The sequence below is a fragment of the Podarcis tiliguerta genome (genome assembly GCF_965153285.1).
Source record: "Podarcis tiliguerta genome assembly, chromosome: 4".
NCBI lineage: Eukaryota > Metazoa > Chordata > Lepidosauria > Squamata > Lacertidae > Podarcis > Podarcis tiliguerta.
In genome coordinates, this window is record NC_139537.1 from 74,500,944 (window position 1) to 74,524,285 (window position 23,342).

A 23,342-nucleotide genomic window follows, 5' to 3' on the forward strand; every position below is an offset into this window, starting at 1 on the left:
AATGTTACTGCAACATCATGTGATTGGTAGGTGCTGCAGTCCCACTCAACTGTCAAACTTGGCCCTAGGATGGGGGGAATAACAATTTACAGTGGTACCTCGGGTTAAGTATTTAATTCGTTAAGGAGGTCCGTACTTAACCTGAAACTGTTCTTAACCTGAAATACCACTTTAGCTAATGGGGCCTCCTGCTGCTGCTGCGCTGCCGGAGCATGATTTCTGTTCTCATCCTGAAGCAAAGTTCTTAACCTGAAGCACTATTTCTGGGTTAGCGGAGTCTGTAACCTGAAGCGAATGTAACCCGAGGTACCACTGTATTCTGCTGGTCAGGTCCAGTTCCTTGCCCCTCCTCTACTGTGACACACAACAGTGCCATGCTTGCAAGGACAATAAATGGTAATATCTACTTGTAAATTGGTCTCCAGCAGCATTCAAAATTTGCCAGGCGCGTTTTGCACCCGGTTATCGGCCACTTGCAACCAAGTGAAGATTCCTAGATGCCACGATGGTACATTTTTTCATCTCCGCCAAGCTAAGCAGTTGGCTCCTTACCTCTCTCGCCCTGACCTAGCCACTGTGATCCATGCGACGGTCACCTCCAGACTGGATTATTGTAACTCGCTCTACGTGGGGCTGCCCTTGAGACTGACCCAGAAACTCCAGAGGGTGCAGAATGCCGCAGCGAGACTCCTTACAGGGTCTTCACTGCGAGATCACATTCATCCGGTGCTATACCAGCTGCACTGGCTCCCGGTGGAGTACAGGATCAGGTTTAAGGTGCTGGTTTTAACCTTTAAAGCCCTATACGGCCTAGGACCCTCGTACCTACGGGACCGCCTCTCCTGGTATGCCCCACAGAGAAACCTACGCTCATCAAATAAAAACATCCTGAAGGTCCCAGGCCTCAGAGAGGTTAGGCTGGCCTCAACTAGAGCCAGGGCTTTCTCGGCTGCGGCTCCAATCTGGTGGAACGCTCTGTCACAAGAGACTAGGGCCCTGCGGGACCTGACATCTTTCCGCAGAGCCTGCAAGACAGAGTTGTTCCACCAGGCCTTTGGTCAGGTCCCAGCCTGACTCCCTCCTCTGGCAACCTGCACAGAATTTTGCTCAACGGTTGCCATTAATTTGACCTTAATTAATTTTTATAATGGAATGTTTTTAGAATGTTTGATTATTTGATTGTTTGATTATTTAATTGTTGTTAGCCGCCCTGAGCCCGGCTTCGGCTGGGGAGGGCGGGATATAAATAAAATTTATTATTATTATTATTATTATTGACGTCCCCACCATCTGGAAGTACGTGCTTGGGGATCCTTGGATCTTGCCTGTTTTCACACACTAGCAACACATCCTGTAGAATTCTATCCAATCAGAATGAATTTCAGGAACCAAAAAGTTATATTGAAAAATACGACTTTTCAGCCCTCTGGTCCTAAAATGGCAACTAGGCATTCTGTTTAGGCGACTGTAACCCTGGTTTAAGGAGCCATTTGGTACATAGCTTATATATCTGAATTTCTAATGCTGGTCACCAGTCTACCTATCTTCCTTTAGCACATTTGCAATTTGATAACTTCTACTTTAGAAGCAAGGTTGTTAGAAAATTCTAAGCTGTGAATAACCACAACAAATCCAAAGTTTCCTGCAGACCAAGTGCTAGCAGATGTTACATCTACAGTTAAAAAAACCCCACAACCCTGTATAAAATGGCATTACTCTTAAGTTTAGTATTACATTCCGTTTCAGATTTATGATATGGACGTTTGAGAAACGGTCCTGGAAAACCACCTCAGGTTACAAGAACACCATGTCCTAGAATCGTATCGTAAAAAAACAACAATGCTATTCTGCTTAAAACAGCTCACTATAAAAGCATCTGGACTCTCAAAAAAAAGTATTCAGGCCAGCTGCATATATCCCTTTTTGTAAAAACCACACTTTCAACGCTCAGAAGTAAAACCTAAATATCACATTTCTAGCACAAAAACAGAAGGGGGCGCCCAAAGTCTACTGGTACGTCTGGAGAGCCAAGACTTGTCATGTCTTGGTTTGCTCTGCCTTGCTAGTTAACCAGGCTGTGTTCCTTTGAAGACCTCAAGGACCCATCATCAGTTGACCCCTGCCCACTTTCAGCCCATATTACCGCTTCATGTTACAATCCTTGGATCCCGGACCTATGATCATGCTTCCTGAGAGTGTCGCACTGCAGAACAGTCACTATCAACCAGCGAAGGAAGTATTAAAGCAATACTTATTCTTACCAAATGGCATTGTCTGACAACCCCAGACTTTTATCTTCTTTCTACTGATAAGAGTCTGGCCACTACTACAGGCATAGTTTGCATTCTGTTCTTCGACCTCCAAGTGCAGGGTAGGGGAATACATTTTCAGATTTTTGGTTCTTTAAATGACGTCCAGGTTTCTAGGTAGTGTGAAAATACAGTGGTACCTCCGGTTGCGGACAGGAGATATGGTCGGATCCTGAGGTTTTCGCAACAAGAGGTGCCTGTTCTGCACATGCGAGCGGTGCAGTAGAGCGCTTCTGCGCATGTGGTGAAACCTGGAAAAATACTTCCGGGTTTGCTGCGTGTGTATCCTGAAGGATACATAACCAGAGGTGCTCGTAAGTAGAGGTACCACTGTACCCCCAATAATTCCAGATCATCCTGGTGTTTCCCACTGCCAGCAGTCTAGATACCCTAGATACTCTGGGGGTTTACACCTACGACCCTTCCTGCACAATGCACAACAACTTCATAGTTAACTGACAGGCTTCAGTCAAGGGTGAGGCCCTTATGCAGCCTGAGGGCCCCATTTCCTTCTGGAAAATCTTCCAAGGGCCAGATAACGGGTGGGTGGAGCCAAAGGTGAAAGTGGGTGGAGCAACAAATGCAAATGCTAACTTTGTACAGTAAGGTAAAGGTAAAGGGACCGCTGACCATTAGGTCCAGTCGTGACCGACTCTAGGGTTGCGGTGCTCATCTCACTTTATTGGCTGAGGGAGCCGGCGTACAGCTTCTGAGTCATGTGGCCAGCATGACTAAGCCGCTTCTGGCAAACTAGAGCAGCACACGGAAACGCCGTTTACCTTCCCACCGGAGCGGTACCTATTTATCTACTTGCACTTTGACGTGCTTTCGAACTGCTAGGTTGGCAGGAGCAGGGACTGAGCAACAGGAGCTCACCCTGTCGCGGGGATTCGAACCACCGACCTTCTGATCGGCAAGTCCTAGGCTCTGTGGTTTAACCCACACCTACTCTGTACAGTAGGCTAGCTCAAATCCCCCTCTGTGTTCTCCATTTAGACCAGCAGGAGGCTTTATCTGAGTTCAATGCCAGGGAAAGAACACCCTCAGGTGTGAAGCAGGGTGTCTTATTTCAGACTGAGTGAAACAGATGATTCAATAAATAAGAACATAAGAAGAATTAAAGGAAGCTTGTGTGCAGGTGGGACAAGAAGAGCTGGTCTCCCCCCACCCCACCCCTTTCTGCTGCTCTCTATCCCCAATGGCTAGGGTGGCAGTGACAGCAGCTCACTCCCCAAAGTAGGAAGTCCCCAGGGATCATCACCAGGGTCAGCAAAGGAAGGGAAAGAGTGGCAAGTCTATGAAAGAAACAGAAGAGTGGCAAGAGGGAGCTGGGGTGGAACAAACAGGTGCTGTGTGCCTTGTGATTCCCTCAGAGGAATTACAGCCAAACACTATAACCCGAGACTGCTGAGGTGAATGTGCAAGAAAAATGTGCTTTTAGCTATTGAAATATACCACATAAATACTACATCATATTACTACTACTACTACTACTACTGCGATCATCAACAACAACCTGGAGGCACATAAACGAAGCATTACGAGAGGGTACTGAGTGACACATTAAGCCTCTGGAATTTTTAAAACGCATCTTGATGGGGGGGGGGGTGAGGTTGACAATAACCACGAATATTTCTTTTGTCAAACGAACGAAAGCCGAGGCTTTCCTAGAACAGAATAAGAAAGCAGAACAAAAGTCAGGCTGCCATGAGGTGAACATGACAGCACGCATTCTCATAATGCCTTATAAATTGTTGGCAGAGTCATGACGGCTTCACATTTACACCCGTTTAGCTTATGGCAAATGCGGCAGGGCAGTCGTTGTGGAGCATCTCACTGCAATAGGCTCTCCCTCCCTCCCGAATCCCCCTAGCAACAGATCCAGGCTCCTACATGAAGAGAAGGGAAGTCCATTGTTAATATACGCATCTGTGTTAAGAGAACGGGGCTGGGGCGGAATGTCGCTGATCCATGGGATTTAGTGAAATAGGAGCAGTAGGACACAAGAACGAGCCCAGGATAAACACTTTGTATCACACTCTTTTATTCTGGGTTAAATCAATCAATCAATCAAGACTAGGCATCACCCTGAGGCGCCATACCTCTCAATCATTAGCATGGCTACGTATGACTCACTGTTCCACATGCAAGCTTGCAATGAAAAGGTGGGAAGAGGGAATCTGTCATTTACTCTGGTTGTGCATGCAAATAAGCGTTTAAAATGTAACAAGGTTGCCTCCAGATTGTCAATATTTTGCAGGAGGGATTCAGCTGGAAAATTAAATTTGTGCAATTAAAGTGCTCCGGCACTCCAAAAAACAACAACACATTTTTTTTAAAACAAACAACAACAACAACAACAACAACAACAACAACAGTAAACTGGCTTTTTGCTGTTGGGAACACGATGGGGAGAATGATTAAAAAGAGTGCAATAAATGACCAATTGATGGGAATACTCATAACCTCTTTGCATGCAAATCAGAATAAATTATCAAGAAAGAGCAGGCGTTGTTTAACCTTTGAAAAAGCTTTGTGCAAGCAAATGATGAATACTCGACAAGAAGGTCACTTAGAGGAACATTATTTTCTTAGTAAGCAAAACTAGGTCAACTAGGAAGAGGGAGAGGTGACTTGGAAGTACTGTGGGTGGGCAACTGGAGAGTTCCACAACTACAATGTACGGGCACACTGAGTGACCACTAAAACTGGGTATATGGGAAACAAAAATGTTACTTCTTATGGCGTCAAAAGGTCACTGATTCAGAGGCATCTCAGCCTTTTTGCAAGGTAAAGGTCAACATGCCTTCCAAAAACCCTTAAAACAAACAAACAAAACAGCTTATTCAATACTGAACTCGCAGTTTGGTAGAAAGCGGAAGACAGACAACAGCACTTTAAAACACAAACCAGAAAAAGGAAATATTTTGCTTCATTATCTGTGAGGAAAAGGCAGGGGAGAGAACCTGTGGAGTTCTCACACCTCATAGGTTTTCAAACTAGTGGGATTATCTTTTGAAACTGGAAGCTACCAGGGCAGCTTTGGCACATGTTCTGAGCAGGAAGCCTATTAAAGTAGTTGGATAATGAGAGTAGTTCTACTTCATCATAAGAGATTTAAAGGGAAACCTATCTGGATATGAAAATATGAATGGCTCTAGAGGATTAACCCAGAGTTCATTTTAAAGAATCTGTGGGAAGAACATTGTTTTGGTGTTTAGGAACTGAAGTGACAAAACATTTATTCCCTTTTCCTCCTTAGCCTTTACCAGGGATTAGGGAGGATTCTAGCTCACCCCACAATTTGGAGCAAACCTCCACAGTCTACATCTAACAGATCACACTCAGGATGGAACAAAGGTGTGTTGATTAGGGGTGCATTCAGATATAGCGTTTATTACGTGAGTTTTCCTGACTATAACACTAGCTCTCCTGTCCCATTTCCTAACCTTCATTTCACACAGCAGTGTCTGTTGCATAGGGACATGAATGGCGCAGTGGTCTAAACCACTGAGCCTCTTAAGCTTGCCGATCGCAAGGTTGGCAGTTTGAATCTGTGCAACAGGGTAAGCTCCCGTTGCTTTGTCCCTGCCAACCTAGCAGTTCAAGAGAATTCAACTGGACTTAACCATCCAGGGGTCCTTTACCTTCTTTATGGAACTGCGGCTTTTTGACCAATATACTGCAGCGTCACACTCAATTTAAATCACACCAATGAGCTTGGCTTCATCTTTATTTGATGACACCTGGGATTTAGTATGATGGGTGTGTGAGAGAAAAAACTTATCTCTATCCACACTCTCAGCATAACTTTTTATAGCTCTATCGGTCCACCCTTACTTACCACTTCTAAACTAAAAAGTCTCAAATATTGTAAAGGTTTCACATGGGGAAAGGTTCTACCAATGAAATGGAAAGGCACATTTTCTACATTAAAAATAAACTAAAAATCTGTGGAAATTTTTTCCATTCCTTAAAGTAAAGATGAATAGATGCTAGCTGCAAATAAATAATTAGGCAAGTTTGGCAGTTTTGATTTTGTCTATTGAATACAAGTAAAATAAAAGTGCTAAATTAGATTATTCTGTAGGGCATCAGAACATTTCCTTATGCAAATTACTCTAATTTACATACGCAAAATTTCTAAAAGCCAACATCACTAGTTGCTCAAACCCTTGATCAATTGGGTTGCCCTTCTCTGTACTTTTCCTAGCTCTACAATATGCTTTTGAGATGTGGCAACTAGAACTGTATGAAGCATTCCGAGTGTGGCCATGCCACAGATTTAATTAACAGCATTATGATGGGGCAGATTAATTTTTAATGCCTTTCCCAATCTCTAACATGAAAATTTACTCTTTCCACAGATGCTACACACATCAACACAGCCATTTTCAGTGAGTTATCCGTTGCAACCCAAAAGTCTCGTTCCTGGACAGTCAACACCAGTTCAGATCCCATGTGCATAAATGTAAAAAATGCCACCAGCTAAAAGCAACTAAAGTTCCTGCCTTCGAGCACTAGGTGGCCCTAATCCTATCTAGGTATAGTATGATCAGCACAGCAGATTTAGAATTTCTTGCATTATTTTACACTTGCTCACAATGAACCTTGTTTGTCGTTTTATTTTAATGCCTGCTCCCTCCTAATACTCGGCAAACTTGGCTACCTCACTGCTCAACCCTAACTCCATGTCATTTTGGAACAAGTTAAAGAGCACAGCCTTGGGAAAGTCCCTTTCTTATACCCCTCCAGTGCAAGAATTGCCCATTTATTCCTACTCTCTGCTTCCTCTTCCAGTTACTGATCCATAAGAGAACCTGTCTTCTTATCCCACAACTGCTAAGCTCACTCAGGAGCCTTTGGTGAAGGATTTTATTAACATCTTCTTGAAACGCCAAGCACACAATCTAGTTAATTTACAGAATACCCTGCCATAAGATGCTCTGATGGTCACTAGCTCAGGTGATTTGAAAATGTTGGTGGTCAAATTAATGGGGGATTAAGTCCATCATAGGGATGCAGGTGATGCTGTGGGTTAAACCACAGAGCCTAGGGCTTGCCGATCAGAAGGTCGGCGGTTCGAATCCCCACGACTGGGTAAGCTCCCGTTGCTCGGTCCCTGCTCCTGCCAACCTAGCAATTCGAAAGCATGTCAAAATGCAAGTAGATAAATAGTACCACTCTGACGGGAAGGTAAACGGCGTTTCTGTGGGCTGCTCTGGTTCGCCAGAAGCAGCTTAGTCATGCTGGCCACATGACCCCGAAGCTGTACGCCGGCTCCCTCGGCTAATAAAGCGAGATGAGCACTGCAACCCCAGAGTCAGCCACGACTGGACCTAATGGTCAGGGTTCCCTTTACCTTTACCTTTAAGTCCATCATTGGCTACAAATCATGCTGGCTATATGTGGCTCTAAGCTTCAAAGGCAGTATGCCTCTGCACACCAGTTTCTGGGGAATGAGTGTAAGAGGGCTATTGGGCTCTTGGCCTGCTTGTGAGCTTCCTAAGAGACATCTATTGGCCAACAAGGGGAACAAGCTGATAGGCCTTGATCTGACCTATCAGGGCTCTCTATCTATGTTATTATGGACAGTCCTGGTCCACATGTACATGGTTTTGCACATTTTGTCGAGATCCTTCCACTCACCTATTTCATCCCCTAGAGAAGAGTTCAGTATGGAACCAGCGGACATGACGACAGCACAGCTACCAAACCCACGTGGGTACAGCTTGCTCAGAGAAACTTTGGGGACCCGCCTTTCCCATCCGAGGATAGAAAAGGGAGCTTCTTTGCCATCGATGGTCCTGACGTCCACCCGTGCCTTGAGCTCACAGAGGAGCTGCTCTGAAGTCAACTTGAGGTTTCGCTTCCCTTTGAAGTGCACCCTATGCTTATTAGTATCCAGGTAACCTTTCCTTGCTTTCTGTAGGCGAGGGAGAAGCATCTTAGAGGAGACGTTCCCTTTCCAAAGCCTGTAGAGGAAAGATTTCGACATTGTGGAATATACTCCATCCCATTCATTGGACTCTTCAAACATCTGGCTTCTCCTGCGTCTTGCATGTCTTTTCTTTTTCTTCCTTTGAGGGAGCCAATTATCCTCCAAGGCATTGCTCTTCTGATCCGCCCCCTCTGCTGAGACTAATCTCCCTATTCTCTGAATACTGCTCTGTGACCGACGCTGACCAGCAGCAAATAAATAATCACCAGACCTTTGATAGAAAGCACTTTTTGATTTTCTTCCTAATTGGGGAGGGAAAAATTCCTCTTCACTTTCAAAGCCATCGTCTAGGTCAGCCCATTTTTTAATGCTCCCAGTCCCCGATTTAAGTGAACCCGAGACGTCTTTGCCGAGAAGCAGCTCGTTCTCATCAGCTGTCTCAGAGAAGGACGGGTCGTGCATGGCTCCCATGATAGCTCTCTGCTTGCCTTGAATGGGCAAAAGCCTTTTAGTCTCAGTGTAGGAGAAGGAGCTTGGAACTGCTTCAGCCGTGTTGCTATCTGTGAAATAGATGAAGATAACCAGGAACAGGAGACCCCACGCGAATATTCCAAACAGCATGAGTTGTTTCCATTGCTTCAAGTTAGGTTTCATGGCAACTCTGGGCCTATTCTGCCGTATGCTAAAGGCCCAGTGAAGGAGCATCAAACCTGGAATAAGAAGATTCAGTATTAGCAAAGAACGTCTCTCAAGGTAGGAAAGAAACAAACAACTCTAAGGTCAATGATAATGTGTCGAAAACTATGCAACGTAGGAACACTTATCGGTAGGTAAATTGTTTTCCTCAACAACAGATATCACACCTAGGATATTTATGGCATAATGTCAATTTTTCAGGGCAACACAGCATAATGTCCCTCTTTAAGCACATTTTGCATGCTGATCTGCAAACCACAGCCAAATCAACTCATGCTGAAAAAAAAATTATATTGACAAGTGACAATCAGCTTCAAACTTTCAAACAAGGGTATACACACACACACACACACATTTATAGAACTGAAGGGCCCGTGCAAATCTTTATTATTCCACATGAGGCATGTGTCCACAGTGCTCTGCAAGTTTAAGACATTTTATCACAGTGGGTTTTTGACTCAACTCATTTCTAGAAGTTATACAAATGGCAGAATTCAAGGGCTAAAACAGGTCTGAAGGAAATCTAATCTAGTCTTATCAAGACAGAATACTGTGTATCTCAGAACAGTTAACATATTTAGCACAGTCCCCATGAAGGTTCTTTTCTGAATTTCAGACAAGAGCAGGTTAATAGGCACAGCTATGAATAAAAAATACCCTGGTTCAAATTTTAGTCCAGAATTTCAGTCACCAAGGTAGCTTTATGCAAGCCATTGTCTCAAGTTGCAATTTAGGGATTAAACCATTGTGTGTCTCAGGGATGTTTAAAGTGTTATGCCAATGAAGCACATAACTTAAAGAAAGGAATATAAATGTTAACTATTATTAGGAGTCGGGTTTTTTATGACAATTCTGGTATCCTAAATAAGTGGCAGTGTGGCAGTCATGCTTCCTTAAGACTCCCAAGAATTGGCTGCGTGATTCTCAGCCTGCATTAAAACAAAGGATATTCTCTAGTGAAAATACTGTGCTGCTGAAGGAGCTTTCATCCTCCTTTGATCCTATTCAAGTGGCTGACTGCAGCCCCTGTGCCACAACTCCCATTGTTTTGCAACAGAAGGCACTTTTAATGTCTCTAAACTAGGCCTCCTATTTATTACAGGAGGGGGGCTGAGTGGAAGAAGAGTCTTTATCCTTTTCAAACTTTCCTCTCTTTCAGGACGTTGTATTGTCAAGGTTCTCCATTGCTAAGAAAAAGCATATAAAGACACACAGCTATGAGGTCAGGACGGTTCAAGTTGATGTTCTACGTTAGGCACTGTTATGTTAAATAGGCCCTTTTCTTCCCTCGAGAGAAAGGGAGGAAGGATATTGCAGCTTTTCAATTGGAAGTTCGTCGCAGGGTTAGCAGGGGTTGTGAATTCTGCGGCCAGACATTCCCATGGCGTTGGGAATTCAAACTTGATGGGAAAACTCTGCAACCTAGGTGGAAAAGGTTCTTGTGGTATGAGGAATTAAAGAACCTTTCCAGCATAAAGCAAAGGAAGATTCTCTTCAAAGCGCAGACACGCAGACACACTGCATTGCAGCTGTTGTGTGGCTTTTAATACTTCCCCATCATATAATTAGAACCCTTTCTTTGAACTAGAGACTGCCAGGAGTTACTGTCTGCCACTGCTTTTTGAGAACGCAACTTATCTTAGAAGAAAAATAAAATTCACATGATACAGATACACCTGGACATACCTGCACAAGTTAAGAGAGGAAGAGGTGTATTTCACCAGTGAATTCAGGCAGAGATGAGAGATTGTTAAAAAGGTGTTATTCTGTGACATTGAGGCACATGCCTGGGCACACATTTTGGCGCTGTACCATGCAGAAGGCAATTGCCTCCAGTGCAAAATAGAGCATTTAAGTAAATTTTCTGCCTTCCTTATGAGCGCATATTCATGCAACAGCTGATCTGTGTTTGCCCATCTCATGTAGGTGTGCAGATCATCTAAAAGCAACTGGTTTGAGAAAGCTGATAAAAAATACAAAACTGAAAGAACAGAAGGGAAAGCAGACAGAAATTATGAAACAAGCTAGAAATCAACATGATATACGCTTCAGGTTTGCACAGACTGAGTGTTACAAAAGGTCACCTCTCCATTTCGGTGCCATATAAAGGAACAATTCGCAGCCAACATTCATGCGCAAGCAGCATAATTCACTCTCAGTTCTCTAATACATTGCTAGCACTATGCAGTTCAATACTGCCATTTGTACTGAACCCCATGGTGCTGCTTTGTTTTGTTTTTGTTATTATTTGACATAGCATTAATTTTTCTTTCGAAATAACTTTTAGCAAATGGTTATAAAAAAGCATCCAGTTATGAACCAGGATCTGGTTTATAAAAGCACAATCCAAAAAGTACCAGTCGCTTTTCCTCAAACCTAACATAGCAGAAACCTCAAGGCAAACCCAAAACAAGTCCCTCAAGGCAGTGGAGGGTGGTCCATTGGGGTGAATGGGGTGCTCCCCCAACAATCTCAGCCAGCCCACACCTGGCTGCTTTTGTGCTTAAAAACTAGCCCATGGGGTGATTCTGCCCGTCAGCTTCCTCCTCTCCAGTCTCAGGGGGAATGGGTACAAAAATATGATTTCTAAAATCCCTATTCACATGTAAGTGTTCATCACTTGCAGTCCGCATCATCCGGTAATGATCTACATGTATCAGAAACCACAGAGAGGTTTTATATCATCACAGACTCCCCCCCCCCCCCCCAGTAGGGCCAGTTCACAGCCTGTGAGTCAGTGTGAGTAATTGGAGGATGAGAGAGGGACACAGAAATTCTAACCCGTCTGGGAGCAGAGTGGTGAGTCCACTGTTACATCTGAAGCCCTGCCAGTTATAACAGGTGGCACAGAAGGTGGGCTTTATCAGGCCCTTTGGGGGGAATCCCTGGGGCTATGGATCTAGCAGATCCAAAGCCAGCAGAAACCCACCACACCCCACTTCACGGATTTCCACAGGTGGGATCTCCCACCTGTGGCAAAGCCTCAGCAGCGGAGAAGGAGCCTTCCCACCAGGTTGACAGTGATTCTGTCAATTACTAATCCCCTATAGCACTCTGAACAGGAGGTTAGGACTGCAAGTGCTCAACATGCAACTGTGATTCAGCCCTTCTTCAGGGAGCAGCACCATGTGAGTGTGAGAGTTCTGCTAGCCGTGGAGATGAGCTAAATTTTCAAATAAAAAACCATGAGACCAATCCACCAGAAAGTTATGCTGCAACGAATAGGAGTGATGCAAATGTATCATTGTGGTACAAGAGGTTCAAGTGAATTCCTTTCCAAGTAAACCGTTCTCTAGCAAGAAGTGTACCATCAACATGAAATCTTGAAAGTGCGCGAGTTATTATTATCAGCATGGAATCCTGGCTCCTGAAATCCAAATGTTGAATTTTGCGACCAACAATCATCACTAGGATTCCACTGAAAGTTGCATTGATCAAATGTCTCTGGATATTTGCCAATTTTTGGAGTCCGAAGCAGACCACCAACCAACCACGAAACAAACAATCTCCTGTTTTAAAAACCAAAAGACACAATCATATTAGGATACAATAGCTATAAGAATCAGCCATGGATGTAAATTATGGTATATATACGCCATTGGGGCTTCTTCCTCCTGATACTGGCATTAAAGCCATCTGTGTGCCTTTAAGACACTTGGCCATCTGCCCTAAAGCTGCCATAGGTAATTATGTCTGCAGGAGAGGAACTATCGTCTAATCCTTTACCCCAACTTCTGTACCCCAACTTCTCTATAGAAAAGAAGAAGAAGAAGAAGAAGAAGAAGAAGAGGAGGAGGAGGAGGAGTTTGGATTTGATATCCCGCCTTTCACTCCCTTTAAGGCATCTCAAAGCGGCTAACATTCTCCTTTCCCTTCCTCCCCCACAACAAACACTCTGTGAGGTGAGTGGGGCTGAGAGACTTCAGAGACGTGTGACTGGCCCAAGGTCACCCAGCAGCTGCATGTGGAGGAGCGGAGACACAAACCCGGTTCCCCAGATTACGAGACTACCGCTCTTAACCACTACACCACACTGGCTCTCGAAAAGAAAATCCTCTATCACACAACCCACCAGGTATTTGTCCACATGTATTTGAAATGTTAACAGTAGTGTTATTAAGCACTCTGTGGTTGAAAGGCAACACAAGTGAATTGGCACAGCGAGACTATTAATTTGGGAGTACAAGCAAGAAACTGTTAAGCCATTTTCTGATCTCCTATGGAACTGATTTCTCTCAGCCTACTTCATTCAATTTAGAGGAGAAGATGAATTGAAAAACTGCCGCTCAAAGCAGCACGTTCCTCTGCTCTGACATCATGGGTAACTGTGCATGACTGCAGGAGTATTCTATGGTATATTACAACCAGAAATGGCTGCTGGGAGAAGGAGTTATTGGTAATGAATGAACCATTCAACGTCAGAAACGGCCTATAGCAGCGTTTTTACGAACTGCATTAATCACACCTGCACAAATGAGTGTGCATAGCTTGGGATGGATTTTGTGTTTGACTCCAGATGCCGTATTTAAAGAAACATAATAAACAGCAAAAATGAGGAGTTTTAAAACATTTTGACAGGATAAATAAATCTGTGGTCTCAGAAAGTTATGTGCACCTCTGTGACTGGGTGCAAGACGTGGCCATTAGAAATAAGATATTACAGCCCCTTACAAAGTTTCACACTCCATATGCAATAACTCATTTTATATCTGCTCTCAGCATGATTAGAATAAAGGTTTCTTTTCTTTGCTATACAAATATTTGCTCTTGCTACATTACTCTGCATCAACAGAGGTAACCGCAGCTGAGAGCAACAAACGAAATTGCTTTCCAAGACAAAATTTCTAAGGTTTCCAGCCACGAGAGCGCTGGAAATCATCATTCCAAAAGTTACATACCAGCAGTTACAAAGTTTTAGTCATTAATTCTAACAAATTCTGCTAAGTCTTCTAAATGGAAGATAAAAAAATTTGCTTACAGAGTACTACTGTGGTGCAGTGATGGAGAGTTGGGTTAGGATATGGAACACACATCTGCCATATATACAGCACTCATTGGGCAAGTTATTGTCAACCTCTACTTCCCATCTGTAAAATGGGAATAGGAAGATAAGAAGCTGCAGTTTAGCAAGTCAGGCCATTGCTCTTTCCAGTTCGCTACTGTCTACAACAGAGCTTTCCAAACTGTGTGCCGCGACACATTGGTGTGTCGGCTTCAGTGTGTAGTTGTGTCGTGCAAACACTCCCCACGCTCCTCCTGGGGCTGGAAAAAAGAAGTTAGTTCAGGCACAGGCAAACTCCAGCCCTCCAGATGTTTGGGACTACAATTCCCATCATCTCTAGCTAACAGGACCAGTGGTCAGGGATGATGGGAATTGTAGTCCCAAACATCTGGAGGGCCAGAGTTTGCCTATGTCTGGGTTAGTATGTCCAGTTTGCTAGTAAAACTGAATTACTGTGTCACTAAATGATGCATGTCTAAAACATGTGTCACCAACATGAAAAGTTTGGAAAGCTGTGGTCTACACTGACCGGTGGAAACAGCTCTCCAGGGTTCATTAACAGCCCTATCTGAAGATGGCAGGGATTGAACTTGCATATATTCCAGGGGCCCCTTTTTAAGTGGGACATTCTGGATTGACAGAAGGCACCCCAGCTTCTGATCCCCATTTCAGACGTCCCATGTTGGATCCCATGCTCTGGCTGTGCCAAACCACCAGACCAAAAAACGTGTGTTTTTGGGTTGCATGCTGTGGTGCAAGTTTGTTCGCTCACAACAGAGCACGGGTCAAAAAAACGGAAGTGAAACTTACCTTGACCTGTGCATCACCACTCTTCTTCCTTAACCTATTAAAATTAACCTGTTAATGTTGATTCAACTCTGTATGCCCTGAATTCACAGTATTTTAAACAGTCAAGTACTGCTGTTTCTTAAGTCTGCACTAACAAAGGTTGGTTGAAAACTTAATTTTGAACACGGTGCAACCCTGGGATTTCTCCCCCTCTGCCCTCCAAAAAAAACCCAGGGAACTGCTCATAACCTCTGTGCATGTACAGAGTGTCCTCACTTCCCCACTAAGGCTCAAGGAACAAAGATTCAGGGTCATGTGGCCAAAGACACCTCATTTTTTCCCCTTATAGAAATCTAAGCATCATTCCTAGCACACATACTAGGTAGTTAGCCCCGCTGAACATAGTGGAACTTGCATCCAAATAAACATACAGAGGACTGCACTGCTAGTGCTGGTGTTCTCTAGAATAAAACTGCTAAGTACACATAAATTGTACCAAATATTTTAAATATCAGCCCAGTTCCTTTTCTCTTTGTACCTTTTAGTCCTTCTCTTGTTCAACAGGTTGCTGGTGGCTCATAATGCAATATAAGATTAATCAGATACTTGCTTTGGAGTTAATTCTGGAAAATATTATTTCAAAGTTTCATATTCTCTTCTAATCCTCTTTGCCTTACTCGCATTAGTGTGCCTTCAGACAAATATTGTAATAAAAGCTTTAGTATCTCAATTGCAATAATACAGGATTTAGAATAGTCACTAATATCTAATAGTGATGCTTATGTCACACAGTCTGTTGTGTTAATGTTTCAGACCTTGCACTCTTGTGAACTTTCAGACGACTAAGTAAATAATAATATATCACTGAAAACAGATGCTTACTACTGTAGCTTTGATTTTATATATATCATGCTTTTGGTGGGGCTGCTGCAACTGCATAGCTCCACAAAGAGAAACCATATTGGACCTTAGTCATTCAAAAGAACACACACACAAAAACACACACCACAAGACAATCAGGAGGTCATGAGCCCATTGCTGTTGGTCCTAGACACTCCACATGCAATTGCGCGACAGCCACCAGGCATATACTGTATTTTTCGCTCTATAAGACGCACCAGACCACAAGACACACCTAGTTTTTGGAGGAGGAAAAAAAAATATTCTGAATCTCAGAAGCCAGAACAGCAAGAGGGATCGCTGCGCAGTGAAAGCAGCAATCCCTCTTGCTGTTCTGGCTTCTGTGATAGCTGCACAGCCTGCATTCGCTCCATAAGACGCACATACATTTCCCCTTACTTTTTAGGAAGGAAAAAAGTGAGTCTTATAGAGCAAAAAATACAGTAATCAGCAACTCTGATTTGAATTCTTATTTAAACTTTTACTGCCACCTCTGATCTATGAAGAAGCTTGCCAAAACTAAAGATAAATATCAGTTTCATTGCTTGGTGATGCATAAAGCATTATGAAAAAAACCTGAAATTCTTAGACTTTTAACACTGTTTTCTTTTGTATAACTTAATAAACAAAAAACAACATATAATAAGGCTAAATTGCTGATGACAAGCCAATGAACACCAGCTGGGATATTTTATTTGGCCTTCTCAAGGAAAATAAAGTAGTATTAATGCGTACATTTTCTCTTTTCTGGCACAGTTTCACACATGGCTGAGAGATTTTAGTACTTTAAGCCAGCATCTGATCAAGAAGGCTTTCTTCTGCATGCGATACAGTTGTATATGTAACCTAACACAAGCCACTGGGATTTAGTCGTGGCTCCTACCTGGTTAGAATTCTTTGCAACCATGCAGCATTGCCTATAAATCATGAGCATAGAAATGGCGCAAAGAGGAGGCCCACTCAAATCATAACAATTCTTCCCTCATTTTCACAATGGTTTTAGTCAAGAGTTGTTCTAGCAGACATTTCTCTGGAAACATACCTTTTTTCAGTCTTTTTCTTTCAGAACCCTGTGCAATAGAGGCAATTTTCTTTGCAGGGCCTTTAGTCTTCATTATGCACACCTGCACATGGTTCTACAAGGGGCAAAAGAGGATGCTGAACAAAGGCTAGGGAAAGCAAATGATTAAGGCTACTTTAAGCAAAAGATCCGTAGTGAGGTTGGTGGGAAAGGGAAATAATCTACAAACTTTAACTTGAAATGAATACTTTCAAAAACTAAGCTGGATGGTAACTTTATCTCTGCCTTCCATATCCCCCAAACGCAAGTCCCAATTATGAACTTAGCCTTGCATTTTATTACTGTTCTATCCAAACAGAATAGTTTGAAACTTATTTCTCTTGCTTTTTCCTCCCAACAATTCTATACAAGATAGACTTAAACAGAAAGTCAGCAACACCCAAAACTAAGAAAGTGAGCTTCCCCATGGCCACAAAGGAATTTGAATCTCCCATTACTATTGCTAACATACTGCATGCTGCTCTTATGTCAGAGTCTTCCTATACCATGCAGAGACCTTGAGAGAACAGCAGCTTTCAAAATTTTATATATATTAATTTATATATATATATATATATGTTTGTGATGGTAAAACTTGTTAACAATGTTGCTTCCAAAAATACACGACAAAACAACTTCACTTCTGGTAGCATTTTCTTCGCCGCCACCAATTTGTTTACTATTATAGTATAAAAAGTCTGTCTCCAATGCAATTAATGCAACATTTAACTGTCTTCAAATTTCTAATGCTTCATCTTCAGGTTTTTTATGTTAAAAAGCACCTTCAATTCAAATAAGTAATTTTGGCTTGAGCTCTCCATGTCTGAGTCTAAGAATTTCTTGGGATGGGATACAAATCCTGACATGTAAGGGTTCAGAAAGACAGCAATTCAGTTACTAGAAATGATGATATTATTAGGGCTGGTGCCTAGGCGATTACTTTCTTCCCCCGCCCCCTTTCCTAAAATGAAGGGATGCCAGTTAAACCTCAAGGAGCTAAGCTGCAAAAGGTAGCTCTGTCTGCAGGTGGGGCTGTGTTATTGTACATCACCTCCAGGCCACCAACCTAGCGGTGTTTGTAAGAGGATCTCAGTACAGTGGTACCCTGGGTTACATACGTTTCAGGTTACAGACTCCACTAACCCAGAAATAGTGCTTCAGGTTAAGAACTTTGCTTCAGGATAAGAACAGAAATCGGGCTCCAGCGGCGGGCGGCAGCAGGAGGCCCCATTAGCTAAAGCGGTGCTTCAGGTTAAGAACAGTTTCAGGTTAAGAACGGACCTCTGGAATGAATTAAGTACTTAACCCGAGGTACCACCGTACAACCACTTTAAGGCTCAGCTCTGACGTATAAGCTGAGATACGGTCCACGTAGGCCATCCTTGCACTGCATCTCTCCACTCAGTATGCTACGACAAACCAGGGTTTTTTAAAAATTATCTATAGTTTCCTTGCACATTTAAACTGGAAACTAAGGTTACCAAGTTTGGAACAAGCCAGGATCCTAACCTAACTTTAAACAGTGATTTAAGATACTGGTTTTTTCAGACTTCTGGGCATGCTAGGGAGAAAAAGATTATTTAGCCCAGATATGTATGCCTGATCCAGGCCCATGGCTGACATACCTTTCCTCTTTGAAAAAGAAGGGGGGAGTAGTACGAGCATAAAGGTAAAGGTAAAGGTACCCCTGCCCATACAGGCCAGTCTTGTCAGACTCTAGGGTTGTGTGCCCATCTCACTCAAGAGGCCGGGGGCCAGCGCTGTCCGGAGACACTTCCGGATCACGTGGCCAGCGTGACATCGCTGCTCTGGCGAGCCAGAGCCGCACACGGAAACGCCGTTTACCTTCCCGCTAGTAAGCGGTCCCTATTTATCTACTTGCACCCGGGAGTGCTTTCGAACTGCTAGGTTGGCAGGCGCTGGGACCGAACAACGGGAGCGCACCCCGCCGCGGGGATTCGAACCGCCAACCTGACGATCGGCAAGTCCTAGGCACTGAGGTTTTACCCACAGCGCCACCCGTGTCCCTAGTACAAGCATAGTATTATTTAAAAGGAGGGCAGGCAGAAATATGGGGAAGAAAAATGAAAGAAAAAAGTGACGCAGGGATAAGAACATTCAGGAAGGAGCATAATGGGGAAGAGGTGAAGTTACAATAAGCACAAAGACTTTGCTGGTTGGCATTTGAAGAGACTACAGCTAATTTCATATAACATTTCATACTGAAAGGAGCTTCATCATCTCTATTGTGTTTGGAGTGCTGATGCTACTGCTTATTTTATATAGCATTTCAACTGGAAAGGTGCTTTACCGTCTACTCTACGTTTGCCCTCTCAACAAGCCTCTGAGGTGGATCGTCATTATTCCCAATTTATAACAGTTGATATCTGAAGTCGAGAACAAGAGGAATTACCTAATGACACATAAGAGCGGAGGCAAGGAGCCCTTTACAAGCAAATGAACATCCCAGCCTGTAAGTCCTGCCCCTCTGTCGCTAGACTTGTTTATACTATTCCAAAGAATTAAAGTTAACAAAACACCTATCAGGACATGGGGTTGAGCCATGGGGCAGCTGTCACAGGGGAGCCCGGAGATGTCCCAGGAAACCAGAGCTCCAGGATGCAGACACACTTCATATTTAAAGTATTAGTCCTCAAAATACGGTGGTGCCTCGGGTTACATACACTTCAGGTTACATACGCTTCAGGTTACAGACTCCGCTAACCCAGAAATAGTGCTTCAGGTTAAGAACTTTGCTTCAGGATGAGAACAGAAATCGTGCTCCGGCGGCGCGGCGCGGCAGCAGCAGGAGGCCCCATTAGCTAAAGTGGCGCTTCAGGTTAAGAACAGTTTCAGGTTAAGTACGGACCTCCGGAACGAATTAAGTACTTAACCCGAGGTACCACTGTATTCCATCAAAGGTGTCTCCGAAAAATTTTACACATCACTTGGGAAGACAGCTGAACTAAATGCCAGTGTACCAGAAGAAGCAAAGATCACCAGTGTTGAAGCAATGTTTCTTCAACATCAACTTTGTTGAACTGGTCATGTGCAGATGCCTGATGATCGTTTTCCAAAACAACTACTCTATTCCGAACTTAAAAATGGAAAGCGTAATGCTGATGGTCAACAAAAGAGGTTTAAAGACTCTCTCAAGGCAAATCTAAAAAAATGTAGTATAAATGCTGACAAGTGGGAAACTGTGGCCTGCGAGCGCTCCAGTTGGGGAACAGCCTTTACCAAAGGTGCCATGGGCTTTGAAGACACTCAAACTAAGGATGAAAGGGAGAAACGGGCTAAGAAGAAGGCACACTTGGCAAACCCTCACCGTGATCAGCTCCCCTCCGGAAACCAATGTCCCCACTGTGGAAGGATGTGCGAATCCAGAATTGGCCTCCACAGTCATTTACGGACTCACTGTTAAAACCGTGTTTATGGAAAACAATCTTATTTGGCTACAAGTGATTACCAAAGAAGCAGCAGCAGCAGAAAATGGTGAAGAGTCTTTCTAACTTCACTGTGAGAAGGAAAACATGCAGTATTCTGTTCCTGCTGATATTAAATCGTTATGCACAGTTTTCCCTCAGCTACTTAAATAAAAATGGACTGGGTTACCAATTGTGATTCACATAATTTTTATTAGGTAAAATACATTTCAGCCAGATATTTAAGCACCAAGTTAGAATCCATAGCTACTTGGCCACAGATGAAACTTACTTCCAAGCTAACATTTTTATGACTCGTAGAATGATTAAAACTACTGAACTGGAAAAAGGGAGAGAGATTGATTTAAAACTATTATAAGCGTCGTTTTTCATTTCTCTCTTTCGTATTGTGGTACAGTATTCTAAAAGTGTTGGCTATAAAGGGCTGAAGTCCTGATTAAGCACCAAGAAAATGTTCGTAACAGTAGCTTTTAAAAAGTAACAATTCTGCTTTCTGGTTTAATGTTTACAAGTCAATTCAAAGATTTATTAACTGCGCTATCAGTGACATAGATTTTTTAGAAGTTCTTGATTACCTAAGAAGGGTTAACTGTTATGAATTTATGCAGTATTTAAACACCACATTATTACAATTCACAACGGAAAATGTTTTTCCGTTCACAATTCACAACGGAAAATGTCTACTTTTAAGCTCCTTAAAAAAAAATGTCTCAAGCAACATATTTTTATGTTTGGAGTGGATGGATCATACATAAGCAAAACTTTTCAGAAGACTTTCTAAAGTTTATTGCTTGAGACAGATGTGCATGTCGAACCATTAACTGCTCGTGTCATAGACTCCTGAGCTCATACTTTGAAATTTCTGACATGAGCAATGATTGATTACTGTTAAAAAAGGGGGGTAATGCACAGGAAATACTCGAGCTGCAGCCTGCAGATACAGTAAATGTCACTGTTCCCATACTGATATGGAATTACATGAAGTATAATGCCATATTTTCAAACAAAACATGCCTAAGGGTATGCTTTTCTGAGAACAGCATTTTTCATCAGCATGCAATACAGTTTCCATTCCAGAATTCTCAGGCACCAGCACTGCAGATACACCCATCAGACAGTCGCTGCTTTAATCTCCCATGCTCAATTCCTGACGCTATAGTTCTGTCAGTGCAAATGAGTACCCTAGATCCTCTGGTCTGATTCTATTCAGTTTAATTTCAGGGTGGGTGGGTGGGGGATTAATTGGCAGCTGGCTGCACTAACCTTTGCACATGATGCTCAAAGTAAACAAAATCAGATGAGGCTGAATGTATAGCACATTTCGCACAAGCTCACGGATTTGAAACCCTTTTGTCAATCAAATGTATCCACCTACACAGTAAATTGACTCCTCCAGACATTCCATAGCATGAGGGGTTGAACCACAGGGAGTAACAACACTGTCCTGTATGTGTCTTCTCAACAATGGCCCTTACTCCCAAATTAATGGGCACAGGACTGCAGCCTAGACTGTCTGCAATTAGCACTGAGCTTCCCAGCTCCAATATACCAAACCACTGTGCAAGCAACAGAAACCGTGGATGCAGAACACTATTGACTGGAACAGTAGAAACCTCTGAGGGTTAGATCAGGCCCCCAAACTGAGAGTTAGCCATCCATATTTAATAGAAATAGAAGAGCAAATTGCACACTTACATGCACCCAAAAACAACCTTTTGTTTGCTAGGCTTGGTGAGGATCAAAGCACTTAGAGGATGATGAAATATCCCAGCTTTTACAGAAAGGGGAGACACTGATCATGTTGCAATTCTCTTCCTGCCCCCCAGTTCTTTTAGGCATGATACTTTATTATTTGTTTGGTGGCTACCCTGTGATTCTAGATGACTCAAAGAATATCCCTAACATACAACTTGAGGCAAACAAGCAGTGCTTACTTCTACCTAATATAAGTGTTGTTGTTTTCACGAATTGGAGCTCTGCAAACCGTTTTATTATTGATTTATTATTTCTATATATAGCGCCCCCAATTCCCTAAATAATCCCATGGTGGGGTACAAAAATTATATACAAATTATCATTAAATACATAAAATAAACCCACAAAACTAACCAATAACAGAGTTAACAAAGCACAAGTCCAGAAGAGTAATGCAGAAGGATAGATATCCAAAGGCCTGAGTACAGGTTTGTTTTTACCACTTGCCAAAAAGCATACAATGGTGGGGTAAAATACACCTTGCAGGAAAGGTCACAACCACAGAGAAGGCCCTCTCATGGGCTACCACAACCCTTTGGACCACGTAGAATGGAAGTACAGTAATACCTCAGAAGTCGAACGCCTTACGAGTCAAACGTTTTGGCTCCTGAACACCGCAAACCCGGAAGTGAGTGTTCCAGTTTGCAAACAAACTTTGGAACCCGAATGTCCGACGCGTGTTTTGCTGCTTCCTGCAGCCAATCGGAAGCCGCGCCTTGGTTTCCGAACATTTTGGAAGTCGAACGGACTTCCAGAATGGATTCTATTCGACTTCTGAGGTATGACTGTACTGCAAACAGGGCATCATCTGACAATTTTAACACCCAGGCTGGTCGCATGAGGGTATTTGGGGCTCATTTTGGTATTTGGTTTTCTTCACACCGTCCAAACTTTTCAGACCCAAAACAGGGACGCGCTCCCAGCCAAGTCATGTGACCCAGGCCTCACCCTCATCCCGAAAGGGCGCTTTTTGGGGAGGTGTGTTTTGGGGTGCCACACGAGATCACGGCCCTCCAAAAAGCGAGAGCCCACCGTGCAAGATTGCAGCACCCAAAATGGCCACCATGATCTCACACTTGTTTTTGATTTTAGAGGCATTTAGACCACGTAGTACATCCTAAAATAGGCTTTCCACTAGGCCTCTAGACCCCTTCAAACACGAAATGGTATCATTCAGGGCATAATGGTGTGAATGACTCTGAACTCCTCTGACCACAGTTTGAGTCTTCTCCCTGCATATAGACATCTGATGGGATGGGTGGGCCACTGGACCATGGCCAAGAGACTAGCACTATCTTAATCATCCCCAACCCCACATTAATTCTGGAACAGACTCAGAGGAGTTTTCCCATCACTACCTGTCAGGGAACTGCCATCGGAGCCAGAAGGAGAGGGAGGGCTCCAGAGGGATTCCGGAGAGCGTCCCGGGAGGGAGAGAAGCAGC

General features: G+C 43.3%; 1 protein-coding gene across 17 annotated transcripts in view; it reads right to left on the reverse strand.

The window, feature by feature from the left end:
- ST6GAL2 (ST6 beta-galactoside alpha-2,6-sialyltransferase 2) overlaps positions 1-23,342 on the reverse strand; it is an 86,710-nt gene that overhangs the window by 34,793 nt on the left and 28,575 nt on the right. For 7 of the 17 annotated variants that reach the window (XM_083437834.1, XM_083437848.1, XM_083437838.1 and 4 more), the window contains exon 2: positions 7,959-8,960. In XM_083437834.1, the coding sequence (XP_083293960.1) occupies positions 7,959-8,955 (997 nt within the window). In that variant the 5' untranslated portion in view covers positions 8,956-8,960. Of the gene's footprint in view, positions 1-7,958; positions 8,961-9,637; positions 9,843-9,912; positions 9,942-15,275; positions 15,361-16,679; positions 16,807-23,342 lie in introns of those variants that run through there. The other 10 variants (XM_083437845.1, XM_083437844.1, XM_083437843.1 and 7 more) reach the window with 5 other exon arrangements.